This window comes from Podarcis gaigeae, assembly GCF_964106915.1.
Source record: "Podarcis gaigeae genome assembly, chromosome: 11".
NCBI classification, from domain to species: Eukaryota; Metazoa; Chordata; class Lepidosauria; order Squamata; family Lacertidae; genus Podarcis; species Podarcis gaigeae.
The window spans coordinates 33,079,870-33,099,534 of record NC_139687.1 but is presented as its reverse complement, the minus strand read 5'-3'; the positions used below and the strand labels follow the sequence as shown (position 1 = coordinate 33,099,534).

The 19,665-nt window shown below is 42.2% G+C and overlaps 1 protein-coding gene across 5 annotated transcripts in view; it reads left to right on the top strand.

Annotated features, from left to right (window-relative positions):
• VCAN (versican) overlaps positions 1–19,665 on the top strand; it is a 124,730-nt gene that overhangs the window by 84,309 nt on the left and 20,756 nt on the right. For 3 of the 5 annotated variants that reach the window (XM_083703072.1, XM_083703071.1, XM_083703073.1), the window contains 4 exons: positions 1,473–1,586; positions 3,493–3,606; positions 15,732–15,890; positions 17,922–18,004. In XM_083703072.1, the coding sequence (XP_083559198.1) occupies positions 1,473–1,586; positions 3,493–3,606; positions 15,732–15,890; positions 17,922–18,004 (470 nt within the window). Of the gene's footprint in view, positions 1–1,472; positions 1,587–3,492; positions 3,607–7,362; positions 7,411–15,731; positions 15,891–17,921; positions 18,005–19,665 lie in introns of all 5 variants that reach the window. The other 2 variants (XM_083703069.1, XM_083703070.1) reach the window with 1 other exon arrangement.

Below are 19,665 nucleotides of genomic sequence, written 5' to 3'. Positions count from 1 at the left end.
CTCCCTGCCCCATTAAATCACCATCAGTTCTCTTATTTTACTCTTTTGTACATGGGGTACGGTGGGATTCAGGCTGAAATCCTATACCCACTTACAGAGGCATAAGCCCCACCCAATGAGACTTCTGAATAGGCATGTATAGGATTTGCTGTTGGTTTGGGTTTCTGCATTTGGAACAACTGCTTTACATATGATAAGCTCCCACTGTTGAGGGAACAGGACAAATGGATGATTTCCTAGTAATCTTGGTGGCACTTTTGGTATGGCTGTGATAAATTACGCTATTGGTCTCAAGTTCTTTTTAAAGTTTGTGGTTGTTTTGTTTTTAAAATGTAAGGATGAGTCCTTGACATTAATGGAGATCTCCCATTGTCAACCATGACAGGAAGCATTACGAATAGTGCTAGACAGATAAATTTGAAGACATAGGATTTTTTAAATTTGTATTTGTGATTAAATCATTAAAGGAGGCACTCTGGGGCATGATCTGTTCCTTTATGATAGGACAGATTTACACCTTCTTAATGTGTTTATTATCAAATATAAATATGATTCCCTGTTGATTGATGCTGCTTTCATGTCATAAAGATGTTTTATGTGTGACAGTGACTTGCCATGGAGGTTCTGTATATTGGTAGTTTACATGTGTAAAAGATTATAGTCTTAAACATTCCCCGAAGTCTTCCCATGGCAAGGCTATAGATATGATTGAAAATGGCTGTAGTAGTTCCACTAAGCACTTATATGTAGCATAAGTAATCATACCTGATGCTATCTTGATATAATGCATATGAGGAACTGGTCCAAATATCAGATGCAGAACCAAAATTGCATACTATTCATTGCATACTATTTTACATAATATAAGAGCCTTATATATTTGTAATCTTATGTGAAATAATGTTTAAATATGCATATTGGTTTGGCCTCTTATTCAGTTAGTCCTTCAATAACCATATAAAGAAACAAAATGAGAATATGGCTTGATGGAAAGCAAACAATATCCAGAATGACAAACAAGAAGTGTGGTATAAGAATGCATGTTCTGTGTACCCAATCATTCCACATAAACTAACCCCGTTCAGATAAATGCATATTTCACTCACTGTGCACATATGTTTTAACTGTTTTCGGCTATAATTAATTGTCATGTCATGCCAACTAAATCCTCAGTAGAATATTGCAGTTGCCAAAAATAATACAAAATGTCATTTGAAGAAAATGAAATATTGCTGAAAGTAAATTGTTTTCACCAGCAAGTAAGGATTGCATTGCCAACATGGATGATGGCTGATTTACTATTACTGCTGCATATGATGATGAATTGATTTTGGTTTCTGTCTAATCTGCAACTATAGCAAATCTGACAGAACCAGCTGAAAAGTAGGAAATGTCTTTCTGCTGATAGAGAGTCAGCACCCAACAAGCAATTTTAGCAAAATATAGCAATTTTCCATGAACTCACTTTACAGGCCAAGAGCCATGCAAGAGTAATCCATGCCAGCATGGGGGAACTTGTTATCCACGTGACACTTTCTACATCTGCACTTGTATGCCGGGTTTCAGTGGTGACCAGTGTGAAGTAGGTAAGAAGCAAAGTCTTTGTTGGTATTTGATTATCTGATTATTCAATGTGCAAAACAGGGCATGGTATTGCAATACCAGAAGACTCAGACTGATGTAAACAAGCAAGACAAACTCTTGCTTGCTTACCAACTTCGTCCATTTTCGGTCCAATCCGCAAATGCAATTTGTGTATGGGAGTAAATTTTCATGTGCCAATCTACTGTGCTGAGTGGACAAAAGCCAACGGGAAGATGGGAATTTGTATCCAGTACACCAGCAAAATGTGCCTTCTTCCATATGCTTTCTTATGTGGTAGTTTGTATACAAACTTGAACACCAGGCAGCAAATCTCTGTGAGATCTACTAGGATGATCAACTGCAATTTATACACGTGCAAAACCTGTAGAAACATTTATGAATGGCAATATCTGGGGTTTATAAATGGATGAGGAAAAATAACTGCCTCAAATGTTTGAATGCTGCTAATAGCCTGTTGAAAGTTCTTCCAGTTTAGATTTCAGATTAGTAGCACATTGGAGGTAAGACCGCTACATGTGCTGAAGAGAAGTTAAAAAGAAACTGAGTGCCAGAATTATGAGCATATTCACTGAATGAATTAATGAATTTGCTTTTTTATTTATTTATTTGATTGATTAGGTAGGCCAGTCACATTGCATGAAGACAAAAACAGTTGTGGTAATGGCAAGACTCTTTGTGATGATGGACTGTGTAAACAGTTAGCCTACTGTTCTTGGATTAGCCAATTTCTCTGGGATTCCTATCCAATGAAGTTGTCCCAATTGTACAAGGAATTCTGCTTGGGCAACGGAACTTTCCCTCCCTCTCCTCTTGCTGCATGTGCCCTCAATCTGTTTTGGAGGGTTGGAGCAACCCCAATAATATATTGGGGGACACAGGACAACCTTCACTGGACACAACCCCTACTGTTTGGAGTTATGTTTTTATGACCACCAGGATATGAAAGGGCAAGGACAGTAGGAACAGATGGCAGTGTCTACCACAATAATGTGAAATGCAGCCATTGCAACCTAATAGGAGTTCAGTCTTCCATGGTCCCAAGTTAGAATAGGTTGGACACATCATAAAGGTATTCTGAGGGTGTGAGAGAGAGAGAGAGAGAGAGAGAGAGAGAGAGAAAATGAGCTGCAGTACTCTTTCCCTCAACAGTACATTTCCGAGCACAATTCAAAGTGTTGGTGCTGACCTTTAAAGCCCTAAACTGCCTCAGTCCAGTATACCTAAAGGAGCGTCTCCACCCCCATCGTTCAGCACGGACACTGAGATCCAGCTCCAAGGGCCCTCTGGCGGTTCCCTCCCTGCGAGACGTGAGGCTACAGGGAACCAGGCAGAGGGCCTTCTCGGTAGTGGCACCCACCCTGTGGAATGCCCTCCCATCAGATATCAAGGAAATAAACAACTATCTGACGTTTAGAAGACATCTGAAGTCAGCCCTCTTTAGGGAAGTTTTTAATGACTGATGTTTTCTTGTGTTTTTAATATTCTGTTGGGAGCTGCCCAGAGTGGCTGGGGAAAACCAGCCAGATGAGTGGGGTATAAATAAATTACTACTAGTACTACCACTACTCACTACTTTTACTACTACAAGTTCTGAGAGGTAGAAACCGAGGATGCAGGTTACAGACCCAGCGGTCATGCAGGATGGTTTAAAATGTTCAGGCGTGTGTATATTTTGTTTACAATTGTTCTGCAAATTCTGAGATGCAAATGCTGCTGAACTCTGTGTGCAAATGTTGAAGAAAATCGTTAGGTCCTTATGCATTGTGATATCTGAAATCAAATTATGTACATTATTTATTTGACATTATTAATACATATAAACTTTCTTTTATATTGCAAGTGAGGACAATACCTCATGCTAAATACCTCTTTCATTTTCTTGGGCAGACATTGATGAATGTCAATCCAGCCCTTGCAGAAATGGAGCCACCTGCATTGATGGCATCAATACGTTTACTTGCCTTTGTCTTCCAAGCTACGTTGGGGCTCTTTGCGAAAAAGGTGAGTTCAGTTTGAAATTTATAGTTAACTCCACTGTGCTTACAATGGAATCAAATATGCAATTTGCTAACAAATCAGGCCTCTATTGGGAGGGTGGTGGCAATTAATGGATAATTATTTGTCTTTGCTTTTATTTTCTTTCGCTTGTGTTGCTTCGCTTTCTTTCTCCTTCCTGCTGAAAATAGTCATAACTGGGGGGCGGGAATTGTTGTAGTCTCTTTTACTGAGGTAGAAAATTAATCCTCTGGGCTTGATTTTAGTTTGTCATCTTATGTTTCCAACATTTGACTTCAAGAGTGATGTTTAAAAAATGAAGTTTCAGGTTTGGGGTATGGTTCTTTAATCTGTGTTCTTTAATCTGTCCCTGGACGATGCTATTCCAGATTCCAGAAAGGTAACTGCATTAGTCTGCTACAGCAAATACAAAAAAGAATTTATTGTTACATAACTTTGTGGACCAAAGCCTCTTTCATCAGATAAATCTTATCCTCAGTTGGCAAGTCTCTTCATCTCTGTGTGTGTTTACACAGGTGTAGAGGTTTTTTTTGGGGGGAAGGGGAGACTCCTGTGGGTGCCCAGATATTGTTGGACTACAACTCCCATAATCCCTGCAATCCTGCACCCACTTTGTTGGGTAATAAACATACTGAATTCTATGGGCCTTTAAATGCATGTATAGAATTGTGATGTGAATTGATTTTAGAAATGTTCTGCTTGAATTAAGACAGGAAACATGAGGTCCCTCAGATCATATCAGTAGAGAAACACTTCACTCCCATGAACCAACAAAGATTCATGCCCTGCCAGTATGGCAAGTGGGCAGAGATGATGCAGTTGCTCTTCAGCACCATGTAGGGGACCTTAGGTTCACCAACCCAGGGATTAGAGGTCTGTGGCCTTCCAGGTGTTGCTAGACATCATCCATGACCATTTGCCATGCAGGCTGGGGCTGATGGTAGATGGAGCCCCAAACATCCAGAGGGTTACAGACTTTCCAGGTGAAGAGAGAGAAAAGTAAACAGTGGAATCCAAAAGCCATGAAATGCAAAAGGTATATGACATTTCTGCCATTTACAAGATAAGCACAGTGATGGTAATACATGTGAATGCTAACACACCCAACACTGCAGACCTGAGAGAGTCCTTAACAAACTCAATAAGCCTTTCTCAAGGTGACACCATGTTTTTCTTTCCTTTTGTGTCTGGGTCTTCTGGTCAAGCAGGCTAACGTAATGGCCCTACGGAGAAGTTAATTACGTAGTGTTGCTGTGGGCTTTCCAGCACTCTTTTAACATTACCTTCCTGCCCTTCATTTGTAAAGGTGGTATTACAGAATAAACACGAATCTTCCAGCATGGGTTCAGGCCTGTCCAAAGATAATAGGGAAATTTCCAGGATGAAAAATGAGCTGAAAGTTTTAAAAGTTGTGGGTTTTACCCCTTTACGTTCATCCTCACATGTAGGAAAATACCATTTCCCCCCCATCTTGCTCTGACTGGATTCACTCACAGCTAGAGCAAGAGTGTCTTCCAGGCATAATTACATAAACATTGGCATGTTTCAGGCTTGCCTTTCATCGTAAGCCTACTGAGCGAAAGACTGTGAATTTGCAAGTGCTTTAAAAATATTCCATGAGCCTGAAGGGACTTTTTTTTGCTTTTGTTTTGTTAATGTTGAAGCCTCAGGCATAGGACTAGGTCCAGCACTCATTATATTTCAGTTTTGCAGTAGTCTGGCATAGGCTGGAAAAGACTTCTGAAATCTCCTCTTTAATACAAGAATTTGACCCATGTTTTTACAGCAGAAGGATATTTCTGAAAATATCTTCTCGCAACAAATCCTTAACGCTGAAATAGTCTGAAGTTCATGGTAGCTTTAAGTTGTGCTTTATGACCAACCAGGGAGAGTGTATTTGAAATGCTTAATGTGAACATTTCCTCGTTTGTCAGTCTGAAACAGACCTCAGCTCAGTCAACTCTGGAATTTAAATTTCCTCCACAGAAAGTCCTGCAGTGGTTTGGGATCGCAGGAAGGCATTCATTGGCAGCCCCTACCCCCTGCCCATTCTACCAGACAATTGGGGAAATGTGGACCGCTGTCTGGAAAGCAGTTTTGATTACATGTCAATGAACCTGATTTCATTAGATCTAAAGCAAAGCCAAAAAGTACAGAACCATGCATTCCTAAGCCACGAAATGGCATGAGTGAATGATTCTGTTGTTTCCTAGAACTAGTCATTGGTTTGTAAAAACAATCATTTGCCAAATGGATTTCTGAGTGCTTGTGAACATTTGAACTAATATTAGAGAAGATGTAGGTGACCTTTTTGTTGTACCAAGAAGGTAAGGTAATTGTATGCAGGTCAGTTGGCATTCAGCCAGTGTTGATATTTTCTCTGTCAGTATCAGCTTAGCGGGGGAACATGAGGGCCAAGAATGTCCCTACATTAGCCAGTGAATCCTGGTTGTCACAGTGGAAGAGATGGAAGAACTGAAATATGGAAACATCAGGATTCACTGCTATTTGACTTCTTTCACTTCCTTCACTTCTTCTAATAGGCAGAGAAACCCAAGATTGTGGAAGCAGCCTTATATTGAGTCAGGCTGTTGGTCCATCTAGCTTAGTATTATCTATAATGACTGGTAGTAGCCCTCTGAGGTTTCAGGCAGGGGTCCCTCCCTTTCTATAAATGTTGAAAATTGAACCTGGGACCTTCTTCATGCAAAGCAGATGTTCTATCACTGAGCTGCGGCCTTTCCCCATAGGTAGACCTCATCTGTGAAAAAGCTGTCTGAATACTGTTCCCCATCACTTTGCAACTAACACTGTATTCAGTGTGTTCATTGCCAGATCAGACTGTAAAACCGGGGGGGGGGGGGGTGAGCTACCAGAGGGCCAGTGCCTCTCTCAGCCCTGCGGCAGCCCAGTTTCTTAAAAAAGATCCTATTACATGAACACAAGCTTACTTCTTAGCCTGATTACTGTATGGGGTGGAGAGTTTTCGTAGAGAGAGATGGTTGGGTGACAGCAGGGGGAAAATGTTTTTCCCTTCCTCCCCCCATGCTGCCACCTTCTGAAAATTACCCTATTTTTCTGTCTATAAGACACCCCATATTTTTGGGGACTCCAATTTAAGAAAATGGGGGGAGATGGCCCCCATATATAAGATGCCCCAAAATTTTGGACATTGTTGTTTAGGAAAAAAAGCTAGTCTTATACACGGAAAAATACGGTATGTCCCTTGCAATTGCTCTTAGATAAAGATTCCATTCTCATTCCCCCCCTCCAACTACCACAGATAGGGATGGGATGAGAAAAAGGGCAAATGATGGTGAGGGGAGTTTAAAATGACAGTGCAAATGTGGGATATGTGTGGCTGAGGTTGTATATGTGTGGGTAGATGGAGGTGTGTGACTAGATTGGGTATGTTGCTTTTGGGTTTGGCTGCATCTAACACTGGCTTTTGACTTTTTTAATTGGGTGGCTATTTTGAAGAAATGCAACACAATCAGCATATTTATTTCAAGACCGTTGGAACAAAGTAGAAGGCGTGCTTTAAACTATGGTCTTCCTTTGTCTTTGCCTTCATCTCTGTCTTCTTCTTCTTCTCTTGCACTCTGCTCCTATAGCTCAGGTTTTGCTTTTGGCGCCATTTCTTCCTGGCAGTACAGCTCAGCCTTACTGTGTTATATAAAGTCTTCTTTACATATATAAAAACATTAAGTAAAATTGAACCTTCGTTGCACTGTTTACCAGATGCAGATGTGCATGTGAACCTGCTGCCAAAACTGCGCAGATGCAATTGTGAGTAGACAACCCTCCTTGGGGCAGTATAGCCAGAGATGGTTTCTTTTCCCCCTTCCTCCTCTTTTCTTCCTCCTTTTCCTAAGGAAAATAAATGATTTCTTTGTTAGCAAAAGTGCTCCGTTTTATAAAGGAGTTAGTTCCCTGTCCAAATGTTTGTGATTGCTCTTGTCCCTCCCCACAGGCTCAGTTCTGGAAGTCATTGTAGTTTGGGAAGGAAAGAAGCATTTCTATTTGAAAATAGCTTCTAGCTCAGTTCCCACAGCTGAGAAGGACTGGGGGAAGCAATGCCACTTCTGAAAGCCATTTGACTAAATTAGATTTACAAGCTTTTGCTTTATATGTTTGCTAAACCCATTTCGTCTCATGCCCTGAAGTGAAGCCATCTTGGGGAGTTAGAGCTTGTCTGCACAGGACCCTGCTTGGCAGCAGGACTCTTCAGGCAGCTTAACTGGGCACAACATGTAGACAGGAAAGTAGGATTAGAGTGGCCATATGCCTTCCTTTATAGCAGACAGTCCTCTGTTTGAAGGCATCCTTTATTTGAAGGGTTGTCTAACCCAAGTCCCATTTAAATACCTTTAGATGTGAGAACAAGGAGCCTTACAGTTTCCAACCTGGAGATGTGCCCAAACTCAACCTCTCCCTTTTAAGCCTGATCTTCCTGCGGTCTTAAAGAGGGAGATGGAGACTCCCAAAGGCTCTTTCTCCCTTCCCTGTCAAGCCCAATCTCACTGCAATGTTAATGGGAGGGAGACTTGCAAATGCTTCCAAAAGCCTTTGGGAGTCCCTCCGCCTACAGTCTTGCTTAAAGGGGACTCCCAAAGGCTTCTTCTCCCTTCTTCCCTTTTAAGCCCAGTATCACTCCGATGGGAGCAGAAGGGATTTTGACATCAACTTTGGTCTGTAGTGCCAAAACAGTTCTCCACCTCTGCTCTGAATGAACCTACCTAGGGAGAGCCGGTTAAGACAGATCTGCCTCGATGCATCTGAGGGGAACCTGGTAGAAGCTTTTGCCTGCTTCAAGAAAGGGGGTGGCAGTGAGGAATCTAGTAGCCAAATATTTCTGCACTTTTCTAAAAACCATAGTTGCTTATAATTAACCTAATAAGGGTGTCTGATTCCTAAATATATATTATGCACATAATTATATTACCTTTCTTCTAAAAGCAAGAAGTTATATCTACCTTCCCTTGCTTGACTGATCTTTCAGACTGTAAGCTTCTTGACTGTACCACTTGTCTCCTTTTGTAAAACTGTGTAAGATGGTCTACACTGATGGTACATATAATAGGCCCTGGCAAGGTCTGCTGGAATAGGCAAGTTAGGGGGCAGCAGATCAGCATTAAGTCCCTAGCTCAGTGAAAGATACAGAAGCGCAACTTGCTCAGCTGGGACTCACCAGACTTGTTTTCCTTCTACCAGCCTTAGGCAGAGCAGCAGCAGCAGCCATGCTGCTGAACAGAGGTCTCAGGGACACGGGTGGCGCTGTGGGTAAAACCTCAGCGCCTAGGACTTGCCGATCGCATGGTCGGTGGTTTGAATTCCCTTGGTGGGGTGCGCTCCCGTCATTCGGTCCCAGCGCCTGCCAACCTAGCAGTTCGAAAGCACCCCCGGGTGCAAGTAGATAAATAGGGACCGCTTACCAGCGGGAAGGTAAATGGCGTTCCGTGTGCTGCTCTGGCTCGCCAGATGCAGCTTGTCACGCTGGCCACGTGACCCGGAAGTGTCTGCGGACAGCGCTGGCTCCCGGCCTATAGAGTGAGATGAGCGCACAACCCTAGAGTCTGGCAAGACTGGCCCGTATGGGCAGGGGTACCTTTACCTTTAGCTGCAAATAGGACATTTTAAATGTGTTGTAAAGTGCAATGTGCAAATGTGACACTAGATGGTGACAGTGAGCTATGCCAAATTCTATGTATTTTTCAAAATGTTTTTTTGAAAAAGCGTTTTCATAGCGTTTTTAATATGTTTGTAGATTCCACCAGAATTTGGATCTTGTGTAACTTTGCTATGGCTTAATTTACACCAGCTTGCTTTATGGCAGTTTCTTCTGCATAGGATTTCTCACTTAATAATGATTAAATTCTCAGGGAAGAAAATATGACAGTCCTAGAAAGAGGTTTAAATGACACACATGACAACATTTATACATAATTGTGGTGGTAGGTTGGTCACAGGAAATGTTGCATGTAAAGCACATTTCAGTTAATATCTTACCACATTTTCTTAATGTTAAGAACCTCAAAGAAGAGAAAAAGGCAAAACATGTTTCTTTTCTTTTGTTGAGGGAATAAAAGTATGTGTTTTTGTCACTAACATAACATGATCAAGCAACCTAAGTTTTACTGTCCTAAACTCATTTGAATTCCCCCCCAACATAAAATTTATTGTCATTTCACCAAATAAAAAGCAAAACTATCTCTGCAATGATGGATCATCAACCAATTCTCTATTTTCTTGGAGAGGTATTTAACCAAATTTTTTTAAAAAAAGAAAAAAGAATTTCTGAGTAATCTTGCATGTCATGCTTCTGGTTGTTTTACTCATGTGTAAAATGTCATTTTGAAAAATTGTTGCCAGATCTTGAAACTTTGGAAAATTATCTTTCAAATGATATAGAACATGTTAACTGCTGTATTTTTCGCCCTATAGGACGCTCCGTCCCATAAGGCGCACCTAGTTTTTTGGGGGGGAAATAAAGGGGGAAAAAATTCTTTCCCCCCCAGGTGCGGGGCTGGGGCGGGGGAAGCCTGAGCTTCCTCCGACCCCAGCCCCCATAACAGGCAACTCTCTGCAAGCCGTGGGAGCCCAGCGCCGGGCTCCCGTGCCTTGCGGAGAGCTGCGCAAAGCCTGGGCACGCTGAGCTCAGCGCGCCCAGCCTTTGGCATGCAGGCAACTCTCCGCAAGCCGCAGGAGCCCAGCGCAGGGCTCCCGTGCCTTGCGGAGAGCTTCCTGAAGCCTGAAGAGCAAGAGGGGTCGGTGCGCACTGACCCCTCTTGCTCTCCAGGCTTCAGCGAATGCCTGCATTCGCCCCATAGGACGCACACACATTTCCCCTTCATTTTTGGAGGGGAAAAAGTGCTTCCTATGGGGCGAAAAATACGGTATACAGTCATACCCGGGTTAAAGTCGCTTTGGGTTGAGCATTTTCAGGTTGCGCTCTGCGGCGACCCGGAACACGTTACTTCTGGGTTTTGCTGCTCACGCATGCGCAGACGCTCAAAATGACATCACGCGCATGTGCAGAAGTGATAAATTGTGACCCACGCATGCGCAGATGCGGTTTGCGTTCTGCTCTGGATGCGAACGGGGTTCCGGAACGGATCCCGTTCGCATCCAGAGGTACCACTGTATATGGAAATTAAAAAATGGGTCTGCAGGTTGACATGTTAATGGAATTATCCATTACCTAGCACATTTTGTATTCCATGTTTCCCCAAAGGACATCAGATGCATCCATGAAGTAATACTGTTTTTATCCTAAGAACAGCCCTTTAAGGTAAAGTAGGCTAAAAAGTGACTTGCCAGTAAACTTCATGGCAATTTGAACCTCGGTCTCAGTCTAAGTCCAATGCTTTATCTACTATACCCCGCTGACTTTGATAGTAATTGTGGTTCAGACTTTGCTTTTCTCGCATTTTCAGAGGACTTCTAAAACAAGACGAGGGTTATAGTCAAATGTTTGTTGCAACAGTTAAAAACAACAAGCCAACAGCTCTAAAACAATTTTTTAAAAGCAACTCTGCTCAGAATCTCTAGACAGCATAATTTAGATATGTCTGAAGAATAATATCCATGCTGAAGTTATCGTAAAGAGATGATGTGAATATATAAAACACCCGTCCTCCATAAATAAAAATGAACTGCTGCACTATAATGACTCCTGGGTTTAGTGAAACAGCTTTTAAAACACCATAAACATGCCAAGCTGCATTTCAATTCTTATATAATACATTTTAACTATGCACATGGTTCGCATTGGATTACTATTATTTGTATCTAAATTATTCACTGATTCAGGAAATTTCGTGGATTATCTAGTCTAACAGGCTCTTTGGTACTTAAAAAAACCTAAGACCTCTTTTTGTATATAGACCTCACATTAGCACCATCCTATGGGTTGTATCTAATGTCAGTCCTGCTTAGAATAAACCCATTCAAATGGAAGGACATGGTTAACTTGGGTACATCAATTTCAGTGGGCAGAATTTAGTAGAGTGCAACCTTGTGGAAAGAAGGTGCAGTGGAGCTCTGCAGGGACTGTACCATTTTGGAATGCTGGTAGAAAGTTATATGTTGAAACATCCACAAATATCCAAATATCCCTTCTCCTAGAAAATGCTTGTGTTAGGAAGCAGGCTAGAATGGAACTCTTTTTCTCAGTGTAGATCCTCACTGGATTTGAACCATCCCTCCACCCTAAAGCATGATTAAAAAAAAAGCACATCTGTAAAGGGCTCAGGCACAACCCAAAGCAGCAGTGGAATTTTATGCCACTTGTCAGCTCCACTCTGGGATTCTGCGGTACTGGCAGTGTAATTGACACAAAGCCATTAAAATGTGCTACGTTGCCAAGCTTCATGTTTGCTTCTCTTTAGCAAAATTGAATTATAGGCTGATGCAAACGCTTTTCTACTGTGTGTTCTTATCGGGACCATCCATCACGTGAAGATAGACAACGTGCATTTCATTATTTTATGTTTCAGTTTTACAGCTGCCTTCAGAAAATAATCCCTTAAATTTATTTAATATATTTAAAAAGGTCCCCTCCAGGGGCCTTTTTATTATTGTTTGGCTGGTCTTAATCTCTGTTGAGGTAGTACTCCAGGTTTGCATCTGTGAACTGCACAACAACATGCACAACAACAGTTATTTTGTTCCATGGCTATTTTCAGTCATCAGTTCTTAAAGACTGCATTGCCAAAATGAAAAACGCAAATAATTTTTTTTTTTATGAAGGCTGTGGGGAAAAACACAAGACCCTTCCATATTAGGGCCAGAAATCCACCTGGATCTAATTTTTCTTTCTCACTAGTTATAACTTGTGTGTCCTGTTGCAATGTTAAAACCTAGCACACAGGCCCAGTCCAACTAAAGTTATTCATGAAACCAGTGGAACAAATCAGTTGCAGCTGACTCGACTCCCATTGCTTTCAATGAGATTTAGAACCAAACTACGTGTGCAGCCATGTGTATTATATTCATGTTTCTTCCCTTTTCACATACAGAAAATTGAGAAGTGGGGGCATCTTTTCTTTTTTTACATGACAAAGGAGGTGAACAAAGCCATTGCCCCTCCCATAGTGTGACCTGTTGCTTAAAAATAATAATAATTCTGCCCACCCAGCTCATTTCTGATTTTAGGGCTTGTGTGTAGCAAGTGCTTCAAACATTTGAATACAGCATGATAAGATGGGGGGGGAGGGGCCAAATCTGACACGTGTGTAGTTTCTCAGTATTAATCTCCATCCTGTGTGTGGGCAGAGATGTTGGGGAATAGGGTGGAGTTGGGCTGGGGCAGACCATGCACTGAATTTCTCTGTAGAGAGGAGAAATTCTCCTACAGTTTCTCAGTGCGGGGCTTTCCCCCCTCAAGAGGCTACAGTGCGACTTCACACCCTCCAAAATACCCTGGACATACCCAGGGCATTGTGTGTCTATGTGTGGTGTGGAAGAGAGGAAATGGTGACCATAACAAAGAAATAGCAGAGGGAAATATGAGAAAATTCGGCAAAGTGGTTTTCTTTTCCGTTGTGGGAGGAGTGAGAAAAGAAAAACCTCCAAGAAAAAACCAAGACCTTCGGCTCTAGATGGGATTTTGCTCCCTTTACCCACTTGATGCAAACATTATTTACACACACACACACACACACACACACCACTTTACATGTGCATCAGGAAGACATGTGGAGATATGAAAGAGTACAGCTTGCTGGCCTATGTCACTTTTCTTGACTCATAGTCATGACTAACTTTGTCAGGGTGTGGGCTGCAGTGTTTTTGAGTATTCGTTGACAATAGTCTTCATGCATCATTTTTATTATGGAAGTGAACTTCCTCGAGTCTCCATTTTCAAAGTGTTAGGAATCAGGAATGAATTTTCTTCACAGTTAAATCTGAAATCTGTGCCTCTGCCTTTATCTACTTCAAAATCTATTTGCATAGATGAATTAAATCAATGGAAACTTTGCCATTGGCTTCACTGAGATGTACATTACTTGGTGGGTAAATCTGACTATCCTCAGCTAATCTCTGCTCAGTGAATCATGTTGTCTGAATGATATTACAATGGGTTTTGATCATTAGCTGTGATTAGAGCTTGTTTAGTCATGGAGTGTGAGTGCAGGAAGCCCCTCTCAGCCCTGTATGTTTAAAACTGTATCACTCAACAATGGTTAATGGGGGGAATAAATGACCTTTAACTACCAAGCGTAGGGTATACTTTTGCTAAAAGAATTAAAGTGGATCAGACGCCCAAGTGTGTGCAGGGTTTGCAGATTCATTTATGCTGCCCTTTTTCCTATGAAATGTTAAAATGATATCACGGTCTTTTAAGCCATTAAATGGCACAGATGAGGTTGTTCCTTTTTTTTTTTTGCAATTCCACGTGGAATGTGGTATCTGGCATCTGGTGTAGAATTTCCTTTCTGCTTTCTAGCGCTAATGGCTGAGTGTATGCATCTGGAAAACATACAAGCCATGGCCCAAATCCAAAAAGCTCTATATGCAAATAGCTTTCTTTGAAGATGTAACTGCAGCAGCTCCCTCTGATGAAGAAGCAACCTGTACACTGTTCAGATGAGAAAGTGTCCTGATTCTAGTGTAATGAGAGCCACTGCCTGTGATTAGTTCTTCAGGCTTAGTTGCTGTCCTAGCTGGGTCCTGGGTCTCAAGGGAACTTCCAGATAATGGAGCTATTGTGGGCACAGTCAGCAACCAATCCAAGGCCAGTCTGAGGTCTGTTGCCAGACAAGAAGTATTTCAAATGAGGGCTCAGGCAAGGTCTGATTTCAGGCAAGCAGTGTCTTAGAATCAAGGCACATTTCTGGTACAAAAGCATTGCCCAAGTCCTTCTGAATTCTGTCAACTGTTGTCAAAGAGAAGTGTCCTCAGAAGGAAGACCTTACTCATAAGACCATTACTCCCAAGGAATCTTTCCTCAAAGTCTTGCACGTCTCCATTTCCATCTGTTGTTTAAGGCATTGGTCACTCCTGCAGGTTCAGAGCCCATTAGATCTTGGCTGCTGATGTCTGGACTGGTAGCCTAACACATCCTTATCTCTAAATCTAGCTGGTTCCTGGGCTTTGCTCAGCACAGGGGGCTCCAGGTCGTTCTCAGATGAAGAATCCCCTGGGTGAAAGCACACAAATTCCTTGGGAGCTGTGGTCCTCAGGAAGCTCTTTATGTTCATGGGTCAGAGCTTTTGGGTGTAATAAGGTTATCTGTCTGTTCGTTGTGATCTCTGCCAGCGGGCCTTCACTTTCTAACCCTCAGTAGAATTCAGTTCTCCAGACCACTTCCTTGTCTTGCACAATTTCTTCTTCAAAGTTGGACATCAAAGAGATGCTCTTAGTTTGCTCCTGTGATTCATTCTATGCTCACTAAGGTCAGGGCCTTGGGTGTGGTTGTTGTTGTTTAGTCGTTTAGTCATGTCCGACTCTTTGTGACCCTATGGACCAGAGCACGCCAGGCACTTCTGTCTTCCACTGCCTCCCGCAGTTTGGTCAAACTCGTGTTCGTAGCTTCGAGAACGCTATCCAACCATCTTCGTCCTCTGTCGTCCCCTTCTCCTTGTGCCCTCCATCTTTCCCAACATCAGGGTCTTTTCTTGGGTGTGGTAGCAGCATGTTATTTGGAATATGCTTTCAGTGAACACCAGCCTGATACCTGCAGTATTGGCATTTGATTGCCTGCCTAAAATTCACCTGTTTGTCCAGGCTTTACCCTGAGGGGTGATCCAGCTGTTTCCAGCTGATGTGTAATGTATTTTGTATTTGTTTCATGGTTGCAATTTTATTGCTGATTTTATGCTGTTCACCACCATGGTCTCCCCCCACCCCTTAATGTTGATGTTATGTAATATTTTCCAAACAACAATCTGCAGAAGGCACACACTTACTACAAAAATGTTATTCACAGACTCAAGTTTATTTTTTTTTTGAGTGAAGCATTTGAGCGTTTCTGTATGCAGAATGTCTGGTCCCCTTGTCACTGAATGTTTCATTTTGGGCATTTCAGCATTGGCTCTGCCAATGGGCAGCCCCTGGACATTGCCAACCCATGTTTACAATAAGAGTTTTGCAATTGTTTGTTGCAGATACCGAAACCTGTGATTATGGATGGCACAAGTTCCAAGGGCAGTGCTACAAATACTTTGCTCATCGGCGCACGTGGGACGCGGCAGAGAGAGAGTGCCGCCTCCAGGGAGCCCATCTGACCAGCATCCTGTCTCATGAAGAACAGCTCTTTGTGAACCGTATGTGGCATTTTGATCCAACACTGTGCCTGAGGATGCAGAGGCAGTGGAAATGGCTGTAAAATAAAATATCCACCAGGCCTCCAAATATTTTATTTTATGTTTTGCTTTCTGAAATGTGTGTTATCGTTTATCCTTTTTAAAAGAGGACCTTTTGTCCTTGACCGCTACTTTGTTCCTTTCAGCCCAGCTCTAAGGATCTGCCAAACTCATTAGCTAGAGTGGGAGAAATGGCTGATCTTTGGAGGGATTCATCTTTTACAATCCTAAAGAATTTAGTTCATGAGAAAAAGACATTAGAAGAAGAATTAAGTGAGGCATTTTATTCCAATGTTTTAATTTTATTTTAGGCTCACTGTTTAGACAGTCTCATCTCCAGGCACTTTAAAAATACTGTTGCTCGCAGGAACAACTGCATCAGTCACTTTGCGTTCTGCTACGAGTAGCTGACATTGGTTGCAGTCCCAGGTGCTATCTGAAAATCCAAATTCTCATTCCAGGCTAATGCACATGAGGTTCATTTCAAAATGCTCATCATTAGCTGTGTTAATGTTTGTGTAAGATGTTCATTCTCTGAATATGTTCTTGGAAGAAAACACATGTTCGTTCTGGGTTTGTGTTGTCTTCTGAGAAGTCACCAGGTTGTTGATTTTCTGCCAAGTCGTTTGGCACATCCTTCCTTTCAAATGTTTCTAAAAATTGCTTCAGGAGGATATGCATCCCTGGAAATAAAAATCAGCACACCAGCATGGCACAGCAAAACATTAGAAATAACTAGGAAAATTAAAGAAGGAAATATTATGGTGGCCATTTTTGTTATTTGTAGCTTATTGCATTTTCTGTTTTTTATATTAAACAAGAAAATACAATCAGCATGGGGTGAGGGTTTCCCCCCGTCAAAAAAATATAAATATTATGTTTTCAGTTGGACATTATTCAACTTCTATGTGCTCATACAAATGTGACACACTCTTTTTACCTCTTCCAGAGAATATTCTACATACAAATTGTGGTACATAACAAAATGGTTAAATTACTGTCATCTACTCACATCATTCTCCAACTCTAAAGAGCTGGACAGCCTGATACATCAGGGTGCAAAATATGCAATGGAGCACCCGCATGTGCACTGAAGTTGCTGGATCACAGTACGTGTGAAATCAGCACAGTCATTGGACATTTGTATTCAGGGACTGTAAAAAATAACAGCAAATGGAAACAGTAGTGATCAAGATGAATGGCCATGGGTGTATTCTACTAATTAGTACTATCATCATGAGGATTTCCACTTGCCCCCCCTCTTACACACCCTCCTCAAATCTTCTCGAGGGACTTGGAAGAACCCTTAGAACAGTTTTAGGGGGCATGCAGGAATAGGGGGGAGAGAAGAATGTTCTATTGCACAAACCAAAATCTTTGTAGCTGTTGGCATTCGTCTGTCTCAAGAGACAGTGGAGTGTGTCTTCGGGGGTGAAATCAAATTACTGGGCTAGCAACAGCAAAGTGACTTCCTTGGGGTACAAGCTTGGACAATGTGTATGAAGGTCCTGGACTGTTCAGACAACAAGACCCCCCCTCCATCCTCACTGATGTGGTCCAATGGAAAGCAGAGCAGTACATTTGGCACTCTTGCATTGATGGAACAATTGCCTTAGTACTATGTCAAATTCCACCCCCTTTTTTCATAGATAAATTATTAGTCTGATACCATAAGCGCATTGAGAAGTTTTACTTCTTTAAGTGTAACAAACTAAACAAGCCTGTTCAAACACTGGCAAGTGTCAAGCATTTTATCATATACAGCCATCTGAAAAGCAAACCAACTATCCAACATTTTAAGAGTAGTCAGCAGCAAAATATGAAATCATTGGGGGGGGGGTTGTATTCATTTATTTTCTCTGTGAAAGAATAATCATTTTGAAGCACACATAGGAAGGCTAATTCAAGTCTATGTAAATACTTTCATTTTGAGATAATTCCCTTTTATGGGAAAGTTGGTTAAAAAAATTCACTGGTTCTGTTTCCTTTTAGGAATAGGACATGACTACCAGTGGATTGGCCTAAACGATAAGATGTACGAGAGTGACTTCCGCTGGACTGATGGCAGCGTGCTGGTAAGAGACCTATAAAACAGTATCTGGAAAACGTTTCAGTTGTTTGTGACACTGCTTCTTAGAAAAGAAAATAGGTCAGGCTGCGAGAACAATGGAGAAAACTATATCCTAGCAAACAACCAGCCTGATTTGCTATGGTATGGTGTTCTTATTATTGTAATGTAGGGCAGGCAATAATAACACCAAGGTAGTTTTGGATTTGAGCCCCGGTGAGTGTGACACTTCACGTGTTTGTACATAACTTCCCCTACTCCTGGTCCAGTCTTTCTTTCAAATTACAGCTCAAAACTTACCTCTTCCCTTAATCCTTTTGCCCTACATTACTGCCAACTAAAATAAAGTGGCATATGATTGAATTTATTCCATCTTAGCATTTGCTCATACTCTTTTCTACTGTTGCCCCACCCAACTGAATTAGATTGCATGCCTGGGACAAAGACATGCCTTTTGCTTGTATAATAGGGCAAAGTATGAGAAATGGTGGTAGTGGTTTCCTTAGCAACTTAAAAACGTAGCTTATACACAACCATTGTATGGGCTTTATGCAAACGGCGGATAAACTGTGGCTCTCCAGATATTTCCAAACCAAGACTCTCATCAGCCCCAGCCAGCATGGCAAATGACCAGAGATTATGGTGGCAGTTGTACTCCGGCAACTTCTGGAGGGTTAGCTGCACCTCCTCTAGGCATTTGCTTAAACTAGGAGGGATTCAGGTTAGATCAGAGGTCAGCAACCTAAGGCCCACGAGCCACAAGTGGCCCCTGGGGGTCATTTTACCGACCCTGGAGCCGAGCTGCCCGCTCAGCGAATCCCTGCACGCTGTGCTAAACTGGTGCAGCGTGGCATGGAGACTCGTTTTTGCGGTGCCGGAAATTGCACCTGCGCAGACACAAACGCTGGAAATCGTGCACGCGGGCAGGGGGGGGGGAGCTAGCATGAATACAAACCACTGAGGCTCCTATAGTCCCAGCTGCATTGCACAAAGGCTGCCAACCTGCAGCCACGAGAATAGGCACCCAACGTCCCACACTGAAGTCCTTGCCTTGCATGCATTCTGCTTTGGAGACTGAAGTCTTCCATGTTCTGTTTTTTCTTAAAGGCTTAAATGATATCAACATGAATTTTTATCCTAACACAAATTGCTGTGGTGGTGTGGATTTTCTCCGATACCTTGGTGTGGGAGGGGAAGCTTAAATCTGCCCTCCACCCCATATTGTGCTCCTTGGAACAATGCCTGCTCCTTTTTTAAAAAGCTACAGCATGATTACTAATGGCGTCTTATTCCTGCCACATGTAGCTAGGCCCTGACTGGGATGGTGTGGAACATTCTCAGATTGATTAGCGTGAACTGAAGTCGGTTCACTCTCCGACCTAAGTGCAGATGCTTTGCAACAAAATACTGCATAAATTCAAAAGTAAAGCAAATAAAACTGCTGCTCACTCAGCTGCCCCTTTCTTTTTAAAGCAGGGTTTTGTTTCATCCAAGTCAAAAATACTTTTTTTCCCATATGAAATGTATATGATTTTTAGCCTGTGGATTGTGCACAGATACTGGGGTACGCTTCCTATTTGCCTTCTGTTGTCAGGACTCCAGGAAAAGGTCTGGTCCTGGCATCACTTCTGACTATCACACATGTCAGCTTCAGAAAGAAGTCACTGA